Raw genomic sequence first — 28000 nt, forward strand, 5'->3', positions numbered from 1 at the left:
TTCGGCTCAAGTATTCCACGCTCACGCACTTTCCCCGCTAGCGTTTGTCATTGTGTAAAGTTGTCTTTTTTTTTTCATGACCAGGTGGAATCGCTTGCGCTTCTCAGCGGGCTAACCAGACTGGACTGCACTGGACTGGACTGGTGCTTCACAAGGATGAAGAAGGTTTCAGGTGGCTGGCCCAACATGGATGGCAGGTATCATCTCTCACACACACAATGTCAGCTGTGTTCCCGCCTCAAACGATGTCACTTGGCCCAATAATCATGGACAGATTTCCATTTCTTTGTAGCATCCCCAACGGTAGATTTGATATTTCCACTGGTACTTCAATGTCAAATCGTGCATCATGTTACACCACTCTGGCTTCACCTTATTTCTTCAAATTTCATTCCTGTTCTGTTGCATTTAACTTTGATGTCCAATCATTTTGCCTGGCACCCCTTGTCCTGGTTTCCGCTATCCCCTTTCCCACCGCCACAAATCTCTGACTGTTCTGAACTCAGTTCATGCCTGTAACTTTGCGCAGTTACAGGCATGACGGAGGAGTTTTGTCCGTTTTGTGTGAACACTTAAGCAAACATGGTGTGCTTTGAATGGGGTGTAGGGTTGATAAAAGGATTTAAGGATTAATCCCAAGTATTTCCCCATAATAAAGGATATACTTTGAATTCTGTCATAATTTCAGGGTGAAAGCTTTTTTTTAAGTATTTAGAAACGAGAGAGCCTCTTCACGGTTATTTCCATCAACGTGTGGCCTTCATCTGCTGATATTTCTTTTTCAACGTGCGGCTCCCAGCGTGACTAACCCGTCTTAAATCATTCTGATGAGCTCTAATCACCAACCGCTGCTCACATTTTGTGCACGCTCTAAGCCTCTTTCCATCATTTTATCATCTCCTGTCCTGTAGAAAGGACTCGATCAGGGACGCCTACAGAGATAACCGACAATTGTTTTGGAGTCATCTACACCATATTCCCAATGCTCCGATTTGCACATTCGCCGCTGGAGTTCCATCCTAGACACCCCCCCCCCCCCGCCCGCCCCCGAGATAGCTTCATGGCGATGATGTAGCGAGATCATATGAAAACAAAACAATCTAAAAATACCCCTCCCACACGGCTTCAGCAAATTTTCACCACACCTTTTTGAACATATTGTCAGCTTATTTGAACACGCACCGAAAAACATTTTCAGCAGATATCAATAAAACTCAATTTTTGAGTTTACATCATCACGCCGTCAGCCTGTAGTTATGCTAACTATCGCGCCATTCACGGGGATTTCGCTAACTTGTTTTTCGTCTTCGGTCATGTGACGTTCCGCCATTTTCTCATAGGTGAGAATCTTACAGATTTTTTTTTCTCAATATTTTACAAATATTTTGAAATCATTTATGCCCATCCCTGCTCTAAATGATGAATCGAAATAATTTTTGATGAATTTGATGATCGATTTGTTGTCGATTGATTGCTTCATCGGCCTTTAGTTGTTCGTCGAAATGTGCCCCGAAGTGTTCATTGAAACTTGAGGGAGGTGTTCTTTTTCCCCAAATGTCACTCATCAATATCCTATCTGTGGAAATATGGTACATTTTTAACCCTTTCCTGCACAATGTAACCTGACAACACGTAACAAACACATAATAACCGCTACCGCGGTCCCTGGAAGGATTAAAGCATGGAGATGTGAACTGCTGTAACAATACAAAATGTACACAATCATTTAAATTAAAAGCACCGCAACAAGACTACAAGCCAGCACAAGTCGTCTTGTCCTGATCCGAGCAGGGAATAAAGCGCTTTGAGGAAAAAGGATTCATTTTTAATGAGGATAAATCCGGCAACCAGTCAGAGGAGGGTCATTAAAGGAGCAGGTTTGCGATGACCTACCCTCTTGTTTTGTTTGTTCCTTCAGCAAGCGTCTTCCCCAGACACCCGACATGGATGCGAGCCATTACTGCCAAGCTGTGATCGACAGCGAGCGGGTTTGTGATGCAACGCGGCTCTCAGCCGGCTCGGCGGAACGTAAACGAAGCGAAAAAAACTTTGAAGTTGGCCAAGGCGTCTTCAGAGAGACGCCGATACGTTTTGATGTTCAAGAGGAGCGCTCGCTTTCAAGCGGTGACACTTTCCAATGGAAATAATTGTCGGAGACCTTCCCGTATATAAGAACCACCTCACTACCACATATGCTTTGTTCAAAGTGTCATGGCAGATAAGAGTTTTAAACGCCAAAAAGTCAGACACATACGGGAGTCGACTGTATCTTATTTTTCATATCGTCCTCTTCAATCCACTGTTATAAAAACAGCTTTAATCCCTTGCACAACTGGATTGCTTTTGTAGCCTCGAGCAGCACATATCTGACTTGTGAGACAGCCATGCTAACTGCTAGCTTGATTACACAGGCACCCAAAAAAAATCACATTTTCTAACAAATGTACATATTTAATATACTATTGTGTGTGTGTGTGTGTCTGTTAAGAGGAGAATTCTTCTCATGTTTTGTTTGTTTAACCCTTTCAGGGACAGTGGTGACTACAGTGGACATCCTATCACGTTGTCAGGTTACAGGGTGCTTGAAAGGGTTGAAGCAACGCATCAGGAGGTTTGGCAGGCCATCTCGCAGCGGGTACTTTTGAATGCGGTCCTGTATTGAACATCCCCGCGTGGTGCGAGCGAGTGCATTCCGTCCACATTTCTCCTTTTCAGTCTGTCACTAATGAGTCTCCGATCCGAGTTGAAAGACGAAAGGGTTCTTTCAAGTGTGACTCGAGGGTTTGTTTATGAGCGTCATTGCCGATTGCCGCAGAAGAGACGTTTGCGTCGCATCATTTATTGCTTTAAATTGCATCAAATGTTGGCATGGATCTCTTGCGCTTTTAAACTTTTTTTTTTTTAACAATCTCATTTAATATTTGTACTTAATTGGCTATATACTGTAGACAGGCAATTTAAAAAACATTTTTTTACTTTTATTTTATTTTTTGCCCATACCACATGCTTTAACCCCATACAGATGGATTAAATGTTCATTTAATTGTTTTTTTTGGGGGGGGGGGCATTAAAATTTGTACTTATTTACTTTTATTGCATTTATAATGGGTGTCAATTATGTGCATTTTTGCTAGTGTTGTTTTTGGCGGCCCTATTTTAATTTTCGTCGAGTCCGCTGTATACACTTTTTTTTCCGAATAAAAAGAAAGTATAAAGCAATATGCTTGTCAAATTACATTCTGATTTCTCAGCGTATTTTTTTTGTTTGTTTGTTGTACAGTGTGGCCCTAATGCGCTGCGCTGCTGTATTGTCATAATCCAAACATAAAAACGCCACTGGCTACATGTATTAACTTCTCCTCAGCATACTGGGCCACTTGTGGTTTTCACACAGTCATTGTGCACACTTGTTGACGCCCGGGGGCGTGCTTGTTCGGCACACTCCTCCTGACGTCACGCCGAATTGTACCGCTCCGACGTTGATACTCTTACTCGTCGTCGATGGAGGCCTCAAAAATAAAACGTGTCGCCAATGTGACTCTTCTTCCCCCACTGCGATGCTGAAGAGCTGGATTGCCGATAAAATAATTAGCACACACACACACGCCATCCCGCCACGTGCATGTACGGATTCTGAAGCACTCTTTTTCTCTTGCCTTCCTTTTGTTCAGCACTCCAGGCTGGGCTCAGATTCTCGCCGCCTGCTGTAAGCGCACTGCACTCTGTCGGGAGGATTACAGGCTACATGGTGGCAGATTAATGACTGACAAGTCCGCGGCCCTGTGAACGTGGCCTGCTGCACAGGAGATGGCACGTGGTGTCCTGACGACGCTGCGACAAGGTTGAAGTGCGATACCCCTGGTTTGAATGGAGGTGGTCGTACGTATGTTTTGTCCAACAAACTTCTATTGATGTTTGTGTTCAGGCAGGGCTAGCACAAAAAATAAAGTCCGAATCCCTTTGATTTGGCAAAAGACAAAACTTAGTTTGAGCCAATCACAAAAATTAGCCACAAAACGAGTTCCACAAAGTTTTTTTGCTTTCCCTCAAACTAAAAGGAGGCCATAAGGTCACAGCACCTCGGAGCATCGCGAAAAGCAGCTTATGTGTGTCATGAATCACTAAGTAGTAATATTTGGGACTTCTCACAGCCGTCAAACAGCTGAGGCTTAATTTCCTTCGTGTTGCCCTGCAGTGTCCAGGAAAGTAGGCTGTGTGAGTGAAAAGGACAGAAAATCATTTAGAGCTGGTCTGGTTCAGAGCGCAGCCGCATGGACATTTCATCTTTAGAAACGGCCATTTTTCTTCATGTTTTGACATGTTTATTTGCCAAAGGAAAGCCCACTTAAAAAAAATGCTGTCCACGATGACCCACAAATTATTTCCTGTGAACTTAGTTTGGGGGGGTCCTCGGTTTACGATACTGTACCGGCAAAAATTGTGTGAATAATGAACTACCGGTACATTATTTCAGTATAATGGCCCAAAAGTTGTCATTTCATAAAATCATTCGTGTGACAGCATCGTCGCCTAATTCATGTTTTGAATATTTTTGGAAACCCCCCAATGAACATGAACATTTTTTTGGGGGTGGGCGTAGGAGGTGATAATTGTGAAAGTCACAAAAAAACAAAAATTCTAGCTAACCTTTCCACTGCCAACCATGACTCCTCACTCTCCATTTTGATGCAGCAAAGCATTCGCCAATCTGATCAATCGAGTCTTCCGAAATGAATCCAGAGTGAAACATTTAACGCCACGTGGTTTTCGTAACCTACGCCGACGTGCATAAACAGTACTTGTGCTACCAGCGTCAAAGGGTGAAAGAATGAGGCCACACCCCTGAGCAGCTGTGGTAAAATACTTTTTTTTTTTTAATAGAGCATTAATCCATATCTGAAATATAACATGGCAGAATGTGCACAGGAGCCTCTTAAATACTTTTTCATGGAAATGTACTTTGCTTATAACGTGTGGAGTGTGGCAAGGGCAAGTGAGTGATTGCTCATTTGGAAATGCACAATGGTTTCTCCCACAATTTGAATAGTAAAAGATGTATATATATATATATATTTTTTTTTTAAATATTTAAACACAAGTCTTTGATGTTATATATTCAATGTCTGAATATAAAAGCTGGTGTTCTGACCCTCATTAGTCCATAATGATGATGACTCCAAATTCTTTTTTAAATATTTGACTGGATATATAGATTTTTTTTTTTTAATACACAAAGAAAATTGGGGACGTTGACTTTCTTTCCGGAAATTTCAGGATGAACTTTAATGCACCATGACCTTTATATGTGAATTTCATTGTCTAAATTTTGACGGCGCATGTTGCAGTGTTTGTGTACTTTGAGCAACACTTGCTGTTTTCTAACCACGCAGTTGAAGGGCAAAATGCAAATGTTGTCATCACAAGACCGAGACAACATTCATGAGCTTTGTGTGTCATCAGCAGGTTGCGACGACAAAGACCGCAAGTGGACGTTCTTGGAAATGAATTGGTCGACTTGTCATTTTGCACTTCGGCTCCTGGTTAGAGAACAGCAAGTTGTTCAAAAACTACCGAAGCACTCCGCAGTTGGACGTGTGCCATCAAGCATGAAGAGAAGGTCAAATGAAGTTCATCTCAACATGTTCTGGCGCATTTTAGGTTCATTCTGACATCTCACCTGAAATCCGACTATCCCTAATTTTTTGTGTGTCGTGTCGATCATCTGTTTTCATCCTCTTGACATCTCATCATTGCTTAGTCATATTGCACTTGAAGCGACCGTCCCGCGCCATAACAAAGCTGAAGAGGCCTTTTTTTTTTTTTTTTTGGAGAGCTCTAAAAGCACATCGGGGCATTGTCAGTTTGTCGTCACCACCCAACAAAAAGGCGCTCAAATCTCAACCTTTGTTTCGTCGTCCCACTGTTTTTTGTTTCCCTTTTGTGTATCGGCATGTCATCGTCCTCTCCGCTCATGAAATCAGCCGTCCACGGGAGTATTGCAGTTGCAAAAGTCTCCTTTTTTTTTTTCAGAGGAACCAGAAGCATTTTTTCCTGTTCTTCTTGGTGGGTGCAACGGGGCGCACGGCCTGGGGCGAGTCCTGTTGGCTGGGCGTGCTGGATGGAGGGGATGAAGTCTGCGGCGAACCCTCGGGAGGATCGCCCACCTTCCACGTGCGGACCACCTGCCCTTCCTGAAGACGAAAGTCGTGTTCGACGCTGGAGTGGCATAAAAATATTGTTGGTCAGTCACACAAGTGTTGATGCGTTGCATATAAAAAGTCTACACACCCCAGTTCGTAATACCACCAAGAACCTGCCCGCCTTAAATTGAATTTTTCATGAAAATATTTTTGCAACAGGAAGTAGTAACTGAAGTAATGCGGTTGCACAAGTGTGCTCAAAATCTTTTAACTGGGATGTGGCAGTGTTGGGAATTCACCGATCACTTTAAATAGGCCACCATTTAAAAGTGTCACTGATTAACCCCAACCAAATGTAAAGTGTAGTCGAGTCGATTTTCTTTTTTTTTTTTTTTTTTTTTTTTTTTTGCTCTCTGGCAGAAGCCTGGAGCTTTTGTCTGAACAGTGATTGGTATTTCAAATTGTTGAAAATTCATTGCCCCTTGTCTAAGGCCACAGTTCCAGGGAAAGAAAAACAATCCCCTGAGCGTAATGTGACCATTAAATGCAAATACAGGAAATGACCCTTACAGACATATTGATGAATTCTAATACGTACAGTATCTGAATATCTTTTGATAATCGGTATGTTGAACATGGAAAAATGAGACAAATATGTCAATATGCTTGGAGTATCACTACTTGCTATTGGTTTAGCATATGGACGTTGGAGCTAACACACGAAGCTAAGCTAGCAGTCTACGTTATCACTCAGCGCTCCTCATCAAACAGCTGCAAATGGTCAATTGGCGTGGAGTCCTATCGAGTTGAAGGGATTTGATACAAAAAGAGAATGTAGAATTCTACACACAAAGAAATAAATGCATATAATAAACTTTAACCATCATGTGTTGCTAATGTCAAGCATAGGGCGACTAATGAAGCTAGCACCAGAAGCTAAGGCAGCGGTCGGTCACACAGAGTCCTTTGTTTACTAAATGTTGGTTAATACCGGCTCAGACTGCTATCAAGCTAACAAAAAACAGAAAGTTAATAACTTGGATAAGACAATCTGTAACAGCATGATTAAATTAGAGGTAACCAAACGGCATTGAAAGCTAACATTGAAGCACGCATACTCGCTAACACTTCAGACGGCATAAACTCATGGATTGAAAAGACAAGAAATAACGGCCACTGGATGTTGCTCAGTCATGTGACCAATATCAGCTTGCGGTGAGCTGCTTCCTGCTGTGCACCCACTTTCTCTCTCTCTCTCTCTCTCTCTTTTTTTTCAAACCGTTCCTTTGCTGCTATTCTCACTTATTATTATGCGGTGGCCTAGTTAGCGAGTGTTTCTCATCACACGGCAGCAGCAGCAGATGCTGGGAATAAATACAAGGACATGTTGAGGCGATGCAGGGCCTGGTGGAGGATGCTCAGGTTTATTCCCGCAAGGCCGGAAATCAACAACCCAACACTTTTTTTTTTAACTCACTGGGGGTCATTATTCTTCCCCCTCCACTCCTCTCATTCAAGCACATATGTCCTGTCTCACTCTTGATTTCCCTCCTCTCCAGCGCATACCTCCACCTGCTCTTAGCGTTCACCGCGGATCAAATGATCTGCCAACATGATTGTCATTGGGGATTCCAGTCTAACCTCATTTGTCAAAATTACCCATCCAGCATTGCTTAATAGTATGCAAGCATTTTTGTAAGGGAGTAAAAGTCAAATCAAGTACAACTTAATATCAAATGTGCTGTTTGTGCAACATACACAGATTAAATTTGGACGCATTTTTTGTTGCGGGTGCTTTGTGTAGCAGGTGTTATTCCTGCTGCAATAAAAGGGACTGCATCACCCTGCCATGAACACTGAGGTGCTTTCTTGTTCTTTCACAGCAAAACCATCACCGTTGCATCGAGCCACTGATCAAATCCCCCGGAGGATTGGAGAAAATTGAAATGAAGTGAAACTTGAAGAACAGAACACGCAACGGCAACAACGAGGCGGAATGAGAGGACGAGGCGACTGAACAAGGAAAAGGCCTCCACGCGTATAAATAATCCCTCGGGAACCCATCATCCAGTCATCGAAGGTAGCAGTGGAATTCATCTTTTAATTCTAGCGAATCGCCGGATGCTAAACGCAGTCGGATTGTATTACGCCTCAACGTATCACGGCTTGAGACAGCAATGCGTTATTGTTGAGAATATTTGGAGGCCGTCCAAGCAGTTGTTGATGGTCCAGGCTTTGTGTCAGAGTATATCCAAAAACCTTTGTGTCCATCCCTCTCATTGTCTTTTCATCATGGTTTCGTCAGTGGTAGATCACAAATGCAAATGCAAATGCATTTTTTTTTTTCAGTATCTGTGGTTTACTCGATTTATGAATTTTTGCTCCTTACTTCAAAATGGCCACCTCAGGGTTGTATCCAAGTATTTATATCTGTATATTGCCTATGACCTTATTAGCAACTTCGAGACCCTTTCTGGAATGTTTTCAGAGCAAGCACAGACACACTGACACTGAAGTGTCGATGAATAAATAGGACCCCCCCCCCAAAAAAAAGTTGTTTACTGACAGCTGATGAATAATGGTGCGGGTTAAAGATCAGGCGCCGCGTCAAATAGCTTTGCAAAGAGCGAGCGAAAGGATGATTGATTGCCGAGGAAACGTAAGGAAATAAACGCAGTCGGGGGTTCCAGCTGAAAACCCGCCATTGTGGTCCTGTCCTCGATTACTCTGTGGACTCTATTTGCGACGGGGTGGATGCTGTGCAAAGTGTATAAATGAACCAAGGTCCAATACACGACGACAGCAGCCAAAAGCGAGACTGGCAGCTGTGATCCAGCCGCTCCGTGGGGGGGGGGAATCTGTTCCCCCTCAAATTTCCGCTCACCGCTTTGGTTTACTTTGGGAGGAGTCCCAGCTGACGCGCCAGGCATCTGTCGCCGACTGCTCGGGGCGACCCGTTTAGTGAATTGTGTCACGCGGGAACGAGTGGCGGCGAAGATCACCCGACAAAGCTCGAGTTTGGACAAACAGCTAAGTGTTAAAAGATGAGAGCGCTTAGTGATATCTGGCAAAGCCAAACGTTTCAGGAACTGCATTTCGGGCGCTCTATCGTGCCTTGAAACACAAGTGATCCCACGTTCATGTTTTTCAAGATAAGAGCCATCTTTGGGCCTCAAGCTGTGTCATGTCATTCCCTGTAGAGGTTTCTGTCAAACTAAACATAAAACAAAAACAATTAAACGTCGTGTATGTCAAGCAGCCAAACAACTATCGAAAAATAACCCCGCCATCTTAATGCTAACATTCGTCGGAATGCGCCTTCTTGACATGCTAACAATTAGCATTTATGTAAAATACAGTACATCTTTATTTATATAGCGCTTTCACAACAGCGAAATATGGGAATTTAACACGACATGTAACCTAAAACATTGACAGTTGAGCAATCATGACCATATTCCAGCACACGTCGTGATGTTTGAAGCAGCTATCAATGAAAGAGGAGCAAATCCATGTGTCCTTTCACCAGTGGATCAGAGATGTCATGCTCAAAATGTGCACACGTCTGCCAGGAGCTAAGTTGTGAAAGTATACAAGAAGCTGTAGTGTCCATTGATGGGGGAAAAAAAAGAAATTGGTTCACTTCTCCTGTACCGTGTAAATCGGCTTCAATTTACAAGTGCCGACTCTCCAAGTAGCCTGAGGGGCTATTTGGTGGCGACCACTGATATAAACATTCCGGTGTCACATTAGCATTCATTTGGTGTTCCCTTTCCTGGCGAGTCTCATATTAGCAATTATTATTTTAGGTCTGGCTTGTTTGGTTGCACTCCCGGGGAATATTTCCGCCCGCAACCCCAAAGTGCACCGTTAGCTCGCCGCTTGCCACCTTTTTGTAGCGCTTCTCGGATACCTTGCTGGTTTTCAATGAGCAATGCGGTCTGCATTATTCCTGCATTTTCAAGTGCAGTCGTTACGGTGCAAGTGGATAGAATCTTACACGGGATGTAACTTTAACAAAGTGTGAGATTTTGTACGTGTGTACAAAGGCATTGAAGTGGCACTTCTTGCCAGGATTGCTGCTATTGAGGAAACCGGAGCGAAATCTACTATTTCAGCCTCTCGGCCGGCCGTCTCTATTGTGGGACAAATTTAGTGCAACATATGCGTTGAGGTGTGCTGACACACAGTCTGTCCTAACAAGTCAAGCCAGCAGGCGCCCACTGAAGTGATTTATCCCCACGTTGCTGTGATGGAAACGCCGCGCGTTCTCCGACTGGGGTCTGTTTTATTTTTTTGCATGGCGCGGGTATGAGGATGATAAAATGGCTGCTAAATGATGCGGCGCGTGCATTATTGAGGTATTGACTGATCACTGCTTAAATGGGAAAGATTTGACAGCTGAGTGTTTCATTGGCGCTCGAGGGGGAGCTGCTGTGTCACGCAGCCGAGAATAGACGGGGAGAAAACCAGACACGAAGGAAATCGCATTCTGAAGAAGTTATTATTTATTTATTTATTGTCATTGTTGTACTTTCGATTTCAGCCTCAGTCAAGGGTATTAAATGAAGGCCTCCTCTCAAATAGATGCCTCCTATAACCTCATTACATGATAAACTGTCCACTGTCGTAACCTCTGTCTCTGAAAGGGTTCAAATAATAAATGTGTACAAATCTAGTACAATTTATGAAAATTAGTCAAATGAACTTGAAGTGAATCGCAACCTTTTTTGTTTTAACAACAAAATGAGAAGTCCAGAGTACAGGTATCTGTTTCGTGAAAATTCAGTGAAAGAGAAATCTACTTAGTTACATTAATGAAGTATTTGTACTCGTTTCCCACCACTGTCGAGCGTCAGGAGTGAGCGGGTGCGAGTAGAGGAGCTTTCGGGATCTCGTTTAGCAGTGGGCGGGTTTCAAGCGTGATTAGTATTTATATGACACATCATCCACATGAGGCAGTGCCCCCCTCGTCCCACCTCCTCACGGTGATGGGCACCATCTGGCTCCCGGCGTCGGCGCCAGTTGGGAGCTCTGTGATTACGACAAAACAAGCGCTCCCTTTATTTTTTTTTTAGTCCTCCCTCCCCTCGCACCTCTTGGCCGCTCATGTTTTTCAAGCCCGGCAGTACATCTGTCACATAAAACAAACACCGGACATGGCGGCTGCACCATTTTGTGAAAGGATTATTGTAACCTCACCGGGATAGATTGGATTTATAGTCGTTTGCCCGGCAGTGGAGATTTTTCAAGTGTGCTCAACACCGGTCACTGTTTTATTTAGAGTCCCCGTCGGACGAAAAGGATTTAACGGTTGATGAAACTGTAGAGTTACTACATTGTCGTTGTGCTTTCATCAGCCTCGCTCGCACAAGCGATCCTGAAAACTCACATATAAGACAAAGAACCGCGCCGGGGCGGAACTACGTGGCCACCGCAGTTTGATCAACGTGATTCCGTGGTAACATGAATGACTTTCGTCTTACCGCCAGTTCCACGCATTCAAATGAATCCACTTTAACATACGTTGGTACTACTGAGCTACTATTGACCCCGTCATCACAATCGCGATATCTAGATGACTTGAATTAACAGTTATCACTTCCACACCTTGGCAAACTGCATACTAGGCCGAGTTGTCATTGTTTATCATAACTTCCACAGTCAGGGTTTGTTTAAAAACGTCTTTGGGAGTGAATGAGATTTTTTTTTTTTATTCATTCATTCATTCATTCATTCATCTTCCGAGCCGCTTGATCCTCACTAGGGTCGCGGGGGGTGCTGGAGCCTATCCCAGCTGTCTCCGGGCAGTAGGCGGGGGACACCCTGAATCGGTTGCCAGCCAATCGCAGGGCACACAGAGACGAACAACCATTCGCACTCACACTCACACCTAGGGACAATTTAGAGTGTTCAATCAGCCTGCCACGCACGTCTTTGGAATGTGGGAGGAAACCGGAGCACCCGGAGAAAACCCACGCAGGCCCGGGGAGAACATGCAAACTCCACACAGGGAGGCCGGAGCTGGAATCGAACCCGGTACCTCTGCACTGTGAAGCCGACGTGCTAACCACTGGACTACCGGGCCGCCCGGTATTTTTTTTTTACGAATACTGTATATGCGCACTTCATGAGGTAAAATAGAATCCCGTCAGACGGTGACGCCATCGATTGTTTGGTGTCAAACTGTTGGCAGGTGGCACAATCAATTGTTGATGACGCGTAGGGGGCGATAGGTTGTCCGGCCAAACTTGTTGATGAGGAGCGGAATTGGTCCTGTGCAGGTGGATCATTTCGGCAAATTTGCAGGCAGGCTATCAGATCGTTTGTTTTGTTTTGTTTTTTTCTTCCTGCGGGGGATGTTGTCAGTGAGGGAGGTATGATAACTGATGCAGTTGATTGTTTGCCACCGAGTTAGCGTCATGGTAGGGTTGATACGTTGGCGTGATAAGTTCGTTCCGGGGAGAATTGTTGACATCGCTCCAATAGGTTGTTTGGTGCGAGGCTGTCAATCGTTTTTTTTTGCACTTGGTTGTTTGATGGGACGGTGCAATCGGGCGTTCGGTGAACTCGTCGAGGGGGGGTTGTTATTTTTCTGTCAATTTGCTGGCGGGAGGGTTCCATCCGGTGATCCGTACGGAATTGTCGACAGATGTGTAATCTATCTTGAAGATTTGTTGTTTGGCACAAAGTCATTCTCGACAGCAGTGCGATTGGTTGCTAGGTAGAGGGGTTGAGATGCGGAAAGTGGGGTTAACTACAATGAAATGTCGGATTTGCATCCAAAAGGGGAAATTTGGCAGTGGGGTTAAAGTTGAATCATTCCGATCCAGTGACATTGCTGCGCTTTCCGTGCCGATAAACTGAAGTGGCGGAAAAGAGATTTTAATTCCTTCCTGCGTCCATATACATACATGCTAGTTGCTACATTACGCGCAATGAAAATCAAAGGCTCTTTAGTTGAGCATCCTGATGCCGACCGACCCACCTTTCGATGAACAAGGTTAAGTCCCCGGAGCCGCTTGACACGGAGGCAATCTTTGGGATTTGTTTTGCTCTTTCCAACACGCCGTCCGTCTATATCGGACGGGACATTGATCATCCGACAACTACGCATGGCCTCCTCCGACCAATAACACGCGGAGGCGGCCGAGTGAAGACGAGATAAATAGAAAGGAATAGAAACCCAACACCTACAAGCTGCTGCGCTTTCAGTATAAATGAATGTGAGAGACGTATTTTCACTCTCTGAAGAAAGATTTGTCAGATTCTTGACTTTGACCTTTCTCTAACGACTCTGTCAGAGCTTCCAGACCTGCTGCTTTGTGTGCGTGCGTGCGTGCGCTGCACCGCGGATGAGGCGGATAATGGAGAAGCGGTGTGTGTGTGTGTGTGTGTGTGTGTGTGTGTGGGAGCAACGTGTAAAAGGGCAGGCCAGGCAGTTCTTCTGCAGTAATCCATCTTCACTTCAGGGCTGAGCCGCCGCGCAACAGGCGCCTCGCAAGGGGACGAGGATATGCACCCAAGGCGTCAGCCTCGTTCTGAACTGCGAGGGTGAAATCAACCAGCAGCCGTCGGGGGGATTTGACGGGCCGGAGGGAGGGAGGGGGGCATGACTTGTTCGACGTACAAAGCACAACGAGAGAAGAGTGGGCACGAAAAAAAGACTTGGTTGGGGTGAAACGGTTTTGTTTGAATGACAGTAGACATACGAGTTGAATTGAAACTAACTTTGGCTTCCAACACAGGGCAGAGAATAAGTCAAATCGAGCAAGCTGCTTTTCGATTTGTTCCTACTTGCAATAGGTTAAGCGTGTTGGGAAAAGTTTGTGTGCTTAAAACTCATTCACTCTCAAAGACGTTTTTAAACGTCTTTTCAGACTTGGTCCAGAATTGGTTGGTACTGAATGATATATGGGCGGCCTGGTAGTCCAGTGGTTAGCACGTCGGCTTCACTGTGCAGAGGTACCGGGTTCAATTCCAGTTCCGGCCTCCCTGTGTGGAGTTTGCATGTTCTCCCCGGGCCTGCGTGGGTTTTCTCCGGGTGCTCCGGTTTCCTCCCACATTCCAAAAACATGCGTGGCAGGCTGACTGAACACTCTAAATTGTCCCTAGGTGTGAGTGTGAGAGCGGATGGTTGTTCGTTTCTGTGTGCCCTGCGATTGGCTGGCAACCGATTCAGGGTGTCCCCCGCCTACTGCCCGGAGACGGCTGGGATAGGCTCCAGCACCCCCCGCGACCCGAGTGGGGATCAAGCGGCTCGGAAGATGAATGAATGAATGAATGATATATATATAATCAAATCAAATCACGCGATGACACTGCAAAAAAAAAACGGTAGATTGATTGCAGACGATAAGAAACCAGCTCTCCCATTTATCAACTCCGACTTTCTACACGGATGCCGCGTGTTTGCATTGGACGTACTCGGCGATTTGCATAATATTCAAATATGAATGTCATTCTTCGGAAAGAGAGCCCGGTCGGTCCCCCGAAAGAGTTGCCTCTTAAAATTCATCTCGGTTCTATTCGCTTCGCCTCATTGCCTCTTCAAATACAGAAACGCCGTTCGCCGTCTCCTCCTCCCTTTTAACCTTGCTACTTTCTTGGGAATTCATCTTATCTCCCAGGAAGTGGGCTCTTTTCACTGGCGGTTATGGTAATGTCAGAGGATTGTCAATGTTTAATGAACGGCCCGAGGCGGGATTGTGCTTCCGAAATATCCCGGTGACCGTGAACACGGCGTATGGCTTCATCTGGTAATTTGCTTGCGCTTGTCTAAATGACGCGGCTGCCGCTCATTTGCATGCCCGTTATTTATAGCGCACGTGTGGGTTTCCCCTGAATAAAGCTTGCCTCGTGTTCCCGTTTCCTTTTGGCTTTGATGGAAGGCGGGCAAACTGCAGGTAGCTGCCTTTTCCTCTCCCCTCACATGCTGCTCCCGTTCCAGCAGACGGGGCTTTGGATCCTCACTCCCCCCCGCCACCTTCCCACCGCAGCCTTTGGGTGTGAAATAGACTTATAGCGAAGGCGCAAGAAGTCGAAAGCGCATTTGGTGTGTGAAGGATGCGAGACCGAAAGCTATCTATTGGACCGGGGACGGTCCGCTCCTTTGCGTTGTGTGAAATGCGGCGTTCCCCTGGATGAATCTCAGACAATGAGGGAGCTGTCAGCAGCTGCGGGCAAAATGTTGTAACAACGGTGGAGAGCCGGTTGACGCCTGAAACGCCTCCCTGGGCCACTTTGCGAAGTGAACGAATGGTGATGCGAGAGGCGCGATCAACCCGACGATCGCCCAATTCGGGCCATCCGTTCGCCCGTCGTCCATTCATCCATCCGGCTGCCATCCATCACTCTGCTTATGCGGTTGTCTGTAATTATGAAAACCCCGTCAATTGCCCCGCTCGCAAATCAAAGTGCCACACTCTCCATCTGTCAGTAATTCTTACAATCAGTCATTGACGTATCGATAAAGCACTTTGTCAAATCCATCCGTCCATCCTCGACCCAGGTGTCATCCCTCCCCACTTCATTATTACTTTTTAAAGCCCGGAAGCCGATGTAATTAGGTTTTAACGCCGCCCGAGTATTTGACTCCGTTAGTTATCTGAAAAGGGGGCTACGGTGAATAGAAGACTGCGTGTAGAGAGGAAAAAAGTTGAGCTCTGGAGAGTTAACCCAATTTCCCGGCCGCGCTTCCTCAAACTGCCTTTTCTGGTCGATGGCAATCGAAGGGCAGCGTGCGAGGAAGGAATGTCGTGTCAGTGCGGATGTGCGTCAGGGAGAGCTGATTCATGACGGGTGCGCGGTAAGAGTGGCGGGGAGATGAGTCGCTACTGTAGGCGCTGTCACAAATTGTTCATCGACATCACTCCCCGTCGATTTCGCGTGAGTCAAAAAAAAGCTCCGGTCCTACGTGTGTTGGAAGGCCCCGGTGAAGGAGTCCTCTGGCGTAGCGCTGCTGTGCCTGGCACGCATATGCTTATCAGAGCTGCACTCGACAAATGAGACACGCTTCGGAACTTGTTCCCGAGTACTTGTGAGAGGCTGAGAAGACCTGTCGACTTCGAACTTGTGTTGCACAAAGACAAGGAATAGTTTCTCAATAAAAACCAGAAATGAGACTTTTGAAGTGAGGTACGGCGGAGGCGAACGGTGGAGCAACTGGTCGTGTCAAGTGTTTAGAACAGGGGTGTCAAACTCATTTCACATTGTGGGCCACATACGGACTCGGTAGATGTCAAATGGGCCGAACCATTAACATTATACCATACTGTGCTATGAATCACCATAATATCATCTTTTTCCTTTGTTTTGGTCTCAAGAAGCATTGATTGGCGCTTTCATATCATTTGCTGCGTTGGGTCTATCACCGACGGTGACAGACCGCTGTTTTCTTCCCCGATCAAAACAATGTTGTCTTCTAATGTGATCAAAACAGTTTGCTCCCTAGTGGATAATCCACGAATTGCATTTTATTTAAAATATTCATTCTGTGTCTTTTATGCATTTTTTTTTTCACTTTTAAATCATCCCGCAGGCCGGATTGAACCTCCTTGGGGGCCGGTTCCGGCCCGCGGGCCGTATGTTTGACACCCCTGGTATAGAAGGAATAGAGTTACCACGGCAACCCAATCGAATACAGGTTATGGGTATGTAGAGGAATGCAATCTGATCGCCTGCAAATGGCGGTGCGGACAAATGACAATATTGAGAATCAGACACTGTAAATGACAGCGCGCAACTGAAACGGTACGAAAATCGGCTCGCCGTCGTTGCACTTGGACGAAGGAGTCAGATCTGGGGCCAGAACAGTCCATTTTGTATCTACGCGTGCAAAATAGACCCTTAAACCGAGGGCAGACAGTTTTGTTTCATGATGTAACAAAAACAAAAAGTCAATACGCGTTATCTTCCGTTTGGGACATGCAGTGCACTGAGGCAATGAACTTAATTTGCGCAGCGGCGTAAGACTGTCAGCGCGCGGCCCAAAACGGCACGCTCGCTTATCGCCGGACGTGTCATCGTCATCATCCGTGTTTGTGGACTGATGCATCGTTTTGAATAGATTTACTTTTCCTCTTTCCCGACGGGTGTGTTCAGATTCACAGCCCCAGGCCACGATTAAAAACTCAGCCCAGTCGCACCAGTTTAGATTTTTCTTTCGGACTTTTATATCCGAAATTTTGATTTTTATTCATTTTTAATTTTATTTTACGTATGCACGACCATCAGCATCGGGATTTATGCAGAATAGTCGCTACCGACCCACAATGCCCGCTTGTACAGCGTGAGCAGTCAAGTTGTTAGCTTTGACTTAACGTCGTGGGCGGTTTATTTGTGCAGCGTGTGTTGTGATTTAAAAAAAAAAAAAAATGTTCTGGAATCGCCCCCGCTGAAGCCTTTTCTCAATTATCTACCTCTCAACGTGGGCGATGAGGGATTGCCTGTGGAAAAAAAGGCAAAACACCGGCTGGACTTTGACTTTGGCCGCAAACGTCGGGTCCTGAGAGTCATTAATCGAGGTGCAAGCGGTTCGCTTGTTGGAATACCCCCTCATTCCCCCCCCCCCCCCCCAGCCAAATGCGTGATGGAGCAACCGAGTGAGAAGGAGCAGAGATAAAGCAGCAGAGTACAGATCTGATTAGGCCGCACTCCACAGGGATTAAGCACAACAGCTCCTTGTTAGGATCCACTTTACTCTCACGTTGGGCCATTAGTAACAAGAATGATGACACCGAGGGGGTGGGGTGTGGTGGGGTGGGGGGGTTGCTAATTAACTCTCCTGCATGGTCACACGATCGGATTCTACATATTAATACGCGATTAATGCGCCACCGATGCCCGATAAATAGTGTTGGACGTGCCGTGCATTATTCTCGCCGTAATAAGACGCTTTTATTTATTTATTTATTTTCGAAGCCTGAACGAATCAAATGTTTAATTACGTCGCGAGGGGATCCCCACACCCCCACAGTACAAAGTGTTCAAAATGTAATGTTCTGTTGCAAGTTGCATTTGCATGCAAAGTGGCATCAGCAGTTTACATAAGTTCTGCCCTGGAAAGAAGTTGAGAGAACAAAGCCACGCACACACTTCAACACAATGCATCATGGGACGTGTTCAGTAAAATGTCTGCCGACGAAAAATAAACGTTATTATGAAGTCACGTTACCTGCGCCGATACTTAGTTCCGGCGACTAAGTGAACTGATTGATGAAACGAAGTAAAGTCAAGTGACCACTGTATAGTTTTTTGGGCAATCCCAAAATGCTGCTTTTGTATAAATAAGGAAGGCACGGCCTGTGCAGGATGCAAAATGGTTGCTGAAATGCGTTTCCAAAGCTCACAAAGGATAAGCCGTAAAGATAGCGAAAGGATTGATGTGTTTCGGGAGCTTTCAAAAAAAAAGTTGTGTTGCATTTGATGTTCCAGCTGGGTCAAAGCGGGGTGAAGGCAACATTCTGCTCTGAAATCACTCGCATTCCTCCAAACTCTTTTTTTTTCCCCTCCTCCGTTTCATCTCCACTGATGTAATGTGCTCAAGCTCCTCTTCTTCTCTCTTTTTTTTGTGGGGGGGGGATTGATGGAATCTGTCCTGTCAAATGATACGGCTTCTCCATCACACTGCTCATTTACCACCACCACCCCACCCCAACTACCACTCTGCTTTTTTCTTCCCCCATCGTCTTGGCCAAGCAGACAATCCACCCCATCATGCATTAGCAGGAGGCTTGACAGATGAGACGACCCCGGCGCAATCGTCTCATCTGATCCGTGAAAGCGCGGTGTGTCGATGATGACTAATGTCTGATTAAGGGAGCGCAAGAAATGCCCCCGAATCATTTCAAATCCGCGTGCGTGTATGATCACTTCCTAAAAAGTGGGTGCTCCTGCTCTGTATGGGTTCCATCTGCCCGGATGAATGTCAATTTACTTTCAAGCTGAGAGCTCTCGACTACTACTATATGACTCTTTCGACGAACTCCATTCTTTTAACCCCACACTGAGTGTCAAATTTGGAAAGCTGGAGTATATTTGTGGTTATAATGGGAAAAAAAATCTATATATTTTAGAGTTGCCTATCTAATATGGCTGTATTTACACTGACGCTCCACACTAGGCAGTGACAACACAATCATTAATTTCAATGACTTCAAGCTGGCATTGCTAATGTATCGCAAATCGGCGTTCGGATGATGCCTTTGACTTTGACTTGTGAGCAAAAATTTGAGATACGAGCCCTGTGTGGTGACACTGAACTTCATCAGTGAAACCTAAGCTGGGGGGGAAAAAAAGAGGCTTCAAGTAGTCTTACACCACTCCCAATAGAAATTTACTGTCCAGCTAAACGTAAAACAAAGAGAATTAGGGGGGGGGGGTATCACAATCTTTTAATGTCCACTATCTTAAATACCACTTAATGTGAAAGGCAAATGAATGGCATCTATGTGGCTGTGTTGTCACGTTGTAAGGAACCGATATCTGAACACAAATGGTGCAGCAGCACAAGTAATCAAATTACTGAGTCATAGACAGTAGATGAGTAAAATTTCATTTTTACTATTTAGTTTTACATTTTGTATATTAGTACATTATTGACATGCTATTTTGAGGCTCCCAGTAATTACAGCAACTATATTCGCTACAATCGGACATTTTTCTATATCTTGATGCCAGATCGTCATACCATTGGTTGACGTGAAACGTGTCTGTGGCACAAAAATAGGTTGGGGGACACAAACAAATCATTGCGTAGATCCCGAACAATGTTGTGATCATGTAGTAGGTTGACTTGGGGAATGATTGCATTTGTTTGCCAATCAGACTAATGTCAATTATCTCGCATAGCCATGGGAACCATTTCTTTTAGCCTGCCTGGATAATGAGGCGATGAACGCGCCTCTAAATCTAATTGCGTTACGCCATCAGTCCAACTCGTGTACCTGCCACCTTCCCCCAGACTCTCACTTAAGAGGATGGATGACCAACCCGAAGCTGTTCATTATGTTTCGGTTGCCGAAGAGGTATGACATTGTTTGCCTGACATGTTTCCGCTCTGAGATGTCGAGGTGAAAGCCTAAATCACCTCCATCGCAATTAAAATGAGATTTGTTGCTGCTAGTCATGTGCGCGTCGGCTCTCTTTCCCCTGCGCTGCTTGCTCCCGCACTAATAACCCTATTTTGGTTTGGTTGTTAAACAGAAAGGCTCCAACAAAAATAGCTGTTGTGTATTCCTGATCTGGGCGGCCCGGTAATCCTGTGGTTAGCACGTCGGCTTCACAGTGCAGAGGTACCGGGTTCGATTCCAGCTCCGGCCTCCCTGTGTGGAGTTTGCATGTTCTCCCCGGGCCTGCGTGGGTTTTCTCCGGGTGCTCCGGTTTCCTCCCACATTCCAAAAACATGCGTGGCAGGCTGATTGAACACTCTAAATTGTCCCTAGGTGTGAGTGTGAGCGTGGATGGTTGTTCGTTTATGTGTGCCCTGCGATTGGCTGGCAACTGATCCAGGGTGTCCCCCGCCTACTGCCCGAAGACGGCTGGGATAGGCTCCAGCACCCCCCGCGACCCTAGTGAGGATCAAGCGGTTAGGAAGATTAATATTCCTGATCTGAAAGTTTTTGCGAAACGGGCGGAAAGTATTTTGGATGACGATGGACATTTTGGACCTACATGCTCCGCTACAAAAAGAAACAAAGAAAGACTGCGGATTTTTGGCCAGGTAGCAAATGCCTCGGTGGTTGGGGACCACTGCATTACAGGACGCATGAGCAAGCTTCCTGACTCTGGCCGTTTTGCCCCAGAATGTCTTTGAGAGTTTAGACATTTTACTGCACCTTGCAAAGATTCAAGACATCCTGTGCTGGATGTGGCAAAGCAGCCCCAGATCATAACCGAGCTTCCTCCATGCTAATTCAAATGCCCCACTTTTGCCTTATCTGTCCAAAAGATTTTCTCCCAGAACCGTCCTGGCTTGTCAACCATTTTGCCTACCAGTTTATAAGGCATTTTCCTTTCATTAAATTATAATTCCGCACGCTACGTTGCAGGTTTCACCACGGACACTCAAGCGCGCCGTGACTCGGAGAAGCGACTCCGCGCCCGTCGCGGCAATGAAACCATACGACCAAATTCCCCAAACGTGATGTGATCCGCAATGACAGCGCGATGCACAATAACTGCGCGCCGAGACACGCAATGTGCTCTCGTTGCCTGAACATATAATACGAGGGACGCGGCAAATAACCACACGAAGGTTGATTTTTACACTGCAGGTCCAAGTGCGGAGTTTCAACCGAATGTGTGCGTCCGATTTTTATTTTATTTTGGGGGCGATTGACTGTTTCTTGTCCATGTCAAGTCATACGTATCCCATATATTGCATGAAACAATCTGCATGCACAAAGGGCTTTTAATTATTTATCTGACCAAGAACCAAATACATTTTCCCTATCGAAATGAATTATAATGCCATTAATCCGTTCCAGCACCCCAAAGAACAGATATTCTTTAAATTTTGGATTTTTATCCACATTTGCAGGTGAATCCGATCTGAAGATATCCAAGCCCGTGTGTTTTGGTTTGGGGGGGGGGGGGGGGGGGGGTTCTGTCTATGGGATCATGACGCATATCCGAAATTTGACACTTGAGAGCAAAAACAAATAATCCGAATTGTGTCACTTAAACCTTGCATTCCCATACCTGTAGATGATGCACGCGCAGTCTCTGCAGGTCCCGCAGTTCTCAATGTCCTGACCGGTTCGGTATGAATGTCTTCTATGGAAAAGCATTGAGATGACATATCAGGGGGCAAAAGGATGTTAGTGTGTGCATGCATATTTGTGCGTGTGCGGGAGAACCGAGCTTGTGCACGGAGGGGGGGGCTGAGTGTGTGTTTAAGTGAGAGGGCCCGTGAGAGTGGCTGAGAGTGTGTGAATGATCGCGTACGTGCGTATGCGTGAGCGTGCAAGCGTGTTTTTATCTCTCTACTGAGCGAACACACAAAATTTTTTTTTATCAATCCCCTGATCATTTTTTAATGAGCGCTACTCAGCCCAACCATATCTCCTACCCTTCCTCCTCCAACTGTTATGTAACTCATGAGTCACTACATCACTCCAGGCATAAAATAATGCTTATGAGGTAAAAGTCTGCGTGCATTATACCGAGCCCCATCACCGCGTTCCGATGCCGGAGCACGCAAAACGGCGGCGAGAAACCGCCAAAGTCCGCGTCGCGTCGGCATCGATGCGCCCTTGGGATTACACGCCTCAGACGCCAACCGTATCTCTCATCGCGTTGCGGCGATAAGGCGTCAGAGATGACTAAGAAGATTTATTAAACGAAAATGAGAGTTTTAGCGACATCCCAAACCGCCGACGTGAGATGGAGACGCCGATGTATTTATTTATTTATCCCCCCCCCCCCACCCTCACGGCAGCGCGGCGGTCCGTCGATCAAAAAGTCTGACGTTTTGACTGATGCGTCAGGAATACTTTCTGTGGCATGACTGACATGAGAGCTCGTCAAAATAACTACAGATGCTCCCTCCGCCCCCAACCCTCCGTGCCTCCTGCCAGGCGATATTTCATGTTCCTCCTCTTGACGCTCAATCTGCTCCAACGCGGTGTTTGCCTTCGGGGGGGAGGGGGGCTCGCCATGTTTACTTTGTGCTCGGTTAAAAGTTGTCTGAGGTATAAATAGTTGAGCGGGATCGTCGATGTAAAGCTGTTTGATCGTTTATTGGATATCGTCGATATCCGGCTCAAGGTCCCTGTGCTAGGTTATCCTTTTACTACTCATAAGACGGTTCAGTTTGAGGTGCATTGATGAATCCATAACTAATTGATTATCAACTTAATCTATGTTTATTTCAATAAACGATTAGCCCTTTAGAGATGTTATTTTAATCCAGTCAGAAGACCATTGCAATCAAGTCCAACGGAGATAAAATGACAGATAAGCTTCTCCTGGTCTGCTTGGAGAATGCAAACCCTTCAAGGACAAAAATGTGCAATTGCCATCGAAGTTTCAAAATCCCGCTGTTTGGTTCACCTAAGAGTCAATATTAGATTTTTACATTTGAGCGTCTGTCTCCTTGAGCGTGCAATATTAGCTGTCACGGAATAAAACGGCAGGTACTCTCATGTCACGCTGGCATTGACTTTGCACACGAGCAGTCCTTCATCACTTATATATTCCTACTGAGTCTTCTTCACGTCAGGCTGCAGACGACCAGATGGCTCCCTCGCCCAACACCCGGTCCCGTAGAGGCCCCCGCCTAGCTCGGGTTTACAGCTCTATTAGCCCGAAGCGTCTGGTCATATATTTACACGTTGAAATATGGCTAAGCTCCCATTTGACCTCAAGCTTCAATGCTTAAACCCAGACTAGCGGCTTGATTTAACCTCCAGTTTAGTAAGCTTCGACATTATTGTTGAATTTACGCTCTTATCTCTAGAGGATTACACACAACAATCCTGGATCGTAAATCCAACTTCTGTGAAAATATGCCTTCATTTATTTTGGCCTAAAATGGAGGTTAAGACAGTAAAGTAGATGTCATAATTGTTTCATCATCCAATCTGACTGAAGTCTCTCCCTAGGTTTAAATAGATGATGCTAAATTCACCGTATTCATGTTTACCTTAAAGTACGGCTTTACCGAGAATGGTGTCTTATTTTTTCTCAAGTATATCTTTCATCTGTGATGCTTGTGTCCATGTGAACCATCCATTTTCTCTCACGCCGATCGTTATTCGGGCCATGAGTGAGCTGATGCCAATGCCACATAACAATGTATGTTACCGGAGCCAAGATCTGAACCTCAAACCTCAGAACTGTGAGGCAGACATACGGACTAGAAATAATAATTTTTCGCCTCACCCGTCTCGCTCAGCCTCCTTCTTCTCCAAATCTTGAATGACATCCAATAGGATCTTGATCGTATTCTGGCTGGTCTCCAGGACGCCCTCCAGACTGTGGAGATGGTTCTGCAGGCTGCGAATGTCATGCAAGGGCCCGTTGGGGCCCAAGAGCTTCTCTGTAACTCGGGCCGGGTCCAACTTACACCTGGCTCCGGACATTAAACCCCCCAGAATCTCCTTGACCTGTCTCAGCGTGTCAGCTTGGGTGGGGCTCAGGGCTTTCTCCCCGGACACGACGCAACCCTTGGCCCCAGAACATCCCTGCTGGTTTGGAGGGAGAACGTGTTGGCTGCAGGGAGCGTTGGATCCCGCGCAGAGCATTTTGTGTAGTACCCCAAGCTGAGCCTGGGCTGAGCTGAGACAGCTGGGCTTAAAACAGGCCTTGGCGGGAGTGGATGGCTTTTCTGCCTTTGCCGCACAAACTGGTGGAGTTTTAGCCCTGTGCTTAGGAGAGCCGACTCCCTCACAGACTTTGGGCGTGTCTGCGCATTTCGCAGCTTCTTTCTCCTTCTCGATGGCCTTGCTCTCTGTCTTGAGCACGGGCGCTCGGACTGCAGCCTCCGGCGGGTCATTTCCTTTTTTACGTGGCGTGTAGGGCGGCGGCGGCGGTGCGGGAGGTGGTAGTCGAATGCCCCTCTTATCCTGAGCATTCAAGGGCACCTGAGAGGGAGGCGTGTACGGCGGTGCGGCTCGAAACGAGTACAGAGGGACGGCTTTTGTTGGTGTCGCGTTTGGAAGATTGCTCAGTGGCAGCGGCAATGTGCTTGTTGTTAGTTTGGGTACCGAAGAGGAGTAGGGTGCTATGCCTATGCCGGCCGAGGAGGCGGGATGCAAAGCTTGACATGGAATGTTACAGTGAGCTACAGTTTGGATAAGGGTGGTACGCATAGGGCTAGGAGGATTTTGGTTAGGGTCTGCTGCATGGCTTGCAGCGAAATAAGAGATGGAGGTGCAAGACAAAGCGGCTTGTGTCACGATTGTAAGTGGTGTTTGATTTGGAGCCGGAGAGGCATTTGGTGGCTGTGGTTGAGCACTGGTTTGGTTTATGGAGTCACATGGAGAAGGGGTCGGACAGGTGAGGGGAATTGGGGATGTCATGTTTGGGACGGGGGAGGCGCAGTTCGCAGTCAGGCATGCCGGTGTAGCCGGCAATGGATCAGACTGGACGAACGGTGCACTGGAAAACGCCGACGGGGTGACGTGAGTATAGTATGAGATGGGCTGCGGGATCACAGTGGGTGCGGAGCAAGAACTGGGCAGGGGTGCCGAGGGAGTTGGTGGGGGGACGCGAGCCGGCTCGATTGATGGCTCTTTGCATTCATCGGGGCTCTGTGTTGGTGCCCTTGCGGGGGGCGGAGATGTCGAGTAAGGCACGGTAGTTATTTGTGAGGGGGGAGGGTCCTGTATCCCATTCGGAGGCACGGGACTCACAACTTGAAAGTGATCTGAGTTTGTCGATTGTGGCGGAGGAGGAGAAGGACCGGGGCAAGAGGTTTGTGTCCGGGATGGTTGATGGTCTGGAGGCAAAGGCAAGAGAGAGTCCGTTTGTATCCGAGTGGTGCGCTGAGCAATATCTAAAGGGATGGTCGAATTGGAGTCTCTGTTTTGAATCTGGACTTCAGACTGTTGTCTGTCCTCCGTTTGACTTTGTGTCGTACAATATTTTAAACAGGCAGACGTGCACTCGTTTTGAACTCGCGAAACGCAAAGTCTGGCGTTTGTAGCCGGCAGTGTTGAATGAGGGCTTTCAGTCTGAGTAGGGGTGGTGCAATAGTGCACTTCTTTTCCGGGATCGCTCGTTGTCCTATTCAGACGCTTTCTCCTCCGGACCAGCGAGGGAGTAACACTGCCCTGCCGCTTGGGGCCATCTCGGCAGGATGGGGTCGTGCAACGGAATGGCTCGGTGTTGTGAAGGACCGATGGAGGACAACTGTGCCTGGAGTTTTTTGTGACAGCGACGGTTGATTTCATTTCCACCTTGGAGGATTTCGACCTCCGTTCAAGCCCAGTTCGATCCACAGGCCCTTCAGGACAATTCAGATCCTTGGAGCCAAGGAGGGCCACGTGGTTGTGTGAAAGGTACTCATCCTGGGAGTCGTGTTCATCATCGCCGTCTATGCCCAAAGAATCTCCCACGCTGTGACTACGGGTGTGTGTGGAGGAGAGAGACTTTTTCAGGCATGGCGAGGTCTGGATGGCTGTGCTGGTGCTTGGCTTGCGCGTCATTGGCAAGGTCAAGGAGTTGGTCTGCGGCGGTGCCCAGCATCGACGTGTGGGCCCTGGCGTCAGTGGATGGGGAGGGGCCCTGGCCAAGAAAGCGGCCACAACCTCTATTGTACTCGCCATGTCACCACGCACTGCCCCTACCACAGAGGTCTGACCTGGTAGGCTGCCGGTTCGTGGTCCATCCCGATCCCCCCACGGTCCCTTGGGGGACTTGCTGCCGTGTTTGTGCAGAGGATGAGGACTGTCGCAATCCGCCGTCGGCTTCTGATGGCTGCTGTTCTCACCCGTGCCGCTGTTGCCGCTGCTGCTGCTGCCATCCTCCAGGTCTTTGAAGCGGACCTGGTGGGTGCGGTTGCGGCGCCGCCTCAGGCGGCTCTCAATATCCGGGGAGTCCCGATTGAGAAGCACAGAACGCACGGTCATTGTCCCGGATTTTTCGACCAGGGCACTTTTGCCGTTGCTTTGGCCCGTCAGCAAGAGGTTGGGCTCTTTGCTCACCATTGCTTTGTCCACTCGCTCTCCCCCAACATCCAACAACTCTGCGGGCAGGCGGATCTGACGCAAAAGGCCCGGCGTGTCAGTGCATCACCAAGGAAATTGAATTTCCGTTTGATTTATCGGCATTGAAACAGCAAGAGATCTGGACTTTGTGTTGACCGGCCTATGGAATAACAACTGTTTTTTTGGGGGGGCTCGTGCACAGGTTATCCCTCGTCTTTAACCCAAGGAAAAGTCATATTCACAGGTCGAGATGATAAAGTCCTTTATCTTTTACCTGTATAAAAATAAATGCGTGCAGTCTAAATATTCTTCAAACAGCCTCATGCCTCCTGTTGCTCTCGCTCCCCATTCATCTGCGGGAAAGATTCCAAGCGAATAAGCATGGGGGATGCAACCTGTCCTTCGGTTTTGTGTCCATCACATTGGCTATTCGACCTCTCCAATTGCGTTGTCCTCCGGGCCATCAGAAGGAAGGACGGCCAAGTTATAGACCGGACCCGCTCGGCTCTCCATCACGCCCTGCGTCATTCGGCTTTTGTGGCTCTCGCTTTCTTGGTTTTATTGCCCTCCCCTTCAAAACTCTTTTCTTCTTTTGGCCCTTCTTTCACCGAGTCATTTCCTTGTGGCTCAATACAGTAGAACCTCCTATTAAAAACAAAAAGAGAGAGAGAGGGGGAGGTGTGAGAGACTGTAATTGTTCCCATATTATTGCGATTCCATTGAAACACAGCACGCTTCTCCCTCGGCATAATGAAGAAGCGATAAGGTAGGCTGCGGTTTTAAAAATGCATGAGGAGCCGGGTCAACGCAGAATGGAGGAAGAACAGATCAATCAGCCAATGTAATGACAGGGTGGAGGTGGCAAAAGAAAAGACTTGACGAACACAATCGCGAGGGAATGGAGATTGTAATTAAAGCTCATTCACGCAGACTGCGGGCGACGCCGTTTATGTACGTGGACTCGTGTCACCGTGGCGGCACCGACGTGACTCAACGCAGCATGTTGTGACTCTCGTCATATCCCTCACATGCGTGCGTGCGTACGTCATTTCTCCTTTCCGCCATGTTTGGGAGTCGGCGGCGGCGTTTCCGGGCGTCTTGATGATGCGCCGCGTTGACACCACCCTTCCCTGATTCATCTGCTCGCCGCGTGACAGTCCGTCCGCCACGCTCGGCCGTGCTCTCGTCACTTCACAATTCGACACC

General features: G+C 46.9%; 2 protein-coding genes across 4 annotated transcripts in view; one reads left to right on the forward strand and one right to left on the reverse strand.

The window, feature by feature from the left end:
• Positions 1-4591: 4591 nt before the first annotated feature.
• Positions 4592-27982, reverse strand: LOC127590942 (mucin-2). 2 transcript variants are annotated; one of them, XM_052050603.1, is made up of 3 exons: positions 24027-27982; positions 21843-21917; positions 4592-6216 (listed from the first exon to the last, which is right to left on the reverse strand). In XM_052050603.1, exons 1-3 carry the CDS (start codon positions 26792-26794, stop codon positions 6027-6029), a joined length of 3033 nt encoding a protein of 1010 aa, XP_051906563.1. In that variant the 5' UTR covers positions 26795-27982; the 3' UTR covers positions 4592-6026. The 2 variants fall into 2 exon arrangements, with proteins under 2 accessions (XP_051906563.1, XP_051906565.1); XM_052050605.1 differs by having other exon boundaries at positions 21843-21914; positions 24027-27981.
• The window catches only part of zgc:73226 (uncharacterized protein LOC402792 homolog), a 41261-nt gene continuing 19354 nt past the window's right edge, over positions 6094-28000 (forward strand). For both annotated transcript variants that reach the window (XM_052050928.1, XM_052050929.1), the window contains exons 1-2: positions 6094-6241; positions 8024-8220. The gene's annotated coding sequence lies outside the window, so the exon portion shown is untranslated. The remainder of the gene's footprint in view (positions 6242-8023; positions 8221-28000) is intronic.

Source organism: Hippocampus zosterae, chromosome 18 (assembly GCF_025434085.1).
Source record: "Hippocampus zosterae strain Florida chromosome 18, ASM2543408v3, whole genome shotgun sequence".
Taxonomy (NCBI): domain Eukaryota; kingdom Metazoa; phylum Chordata; class Actinopteri; order Syngnathiformes; family Syngnathidae; genus Hippocampus; species Hippocampus zosterae.

Excerpts from the sequence above, each read along its gene's own strand:
- LOC127590942 (XM_052050603.1), bottom strand. The coding sequence starts at position 26,794 with ATGGTGAGCAAAGAGCCCAACCTCTTGCTGACGGGCCAAAGCAACGGC. Across the intron at positions 21,918-24,026 it reads AAGGAGGCTGAGCGAGACGG|AAGACATTCATACCGAACCG; the intron begins GTGAGGCGAAAA and ends GCTTTTCCATAG. Across the intron at positions 6,217-21,842 it reads TGCGCGTGCATCATCTACAG|CGTCGAACACGACTTTCGTC; the intron begins GTATGGGAATGC and ends ATGCCACTCCAG.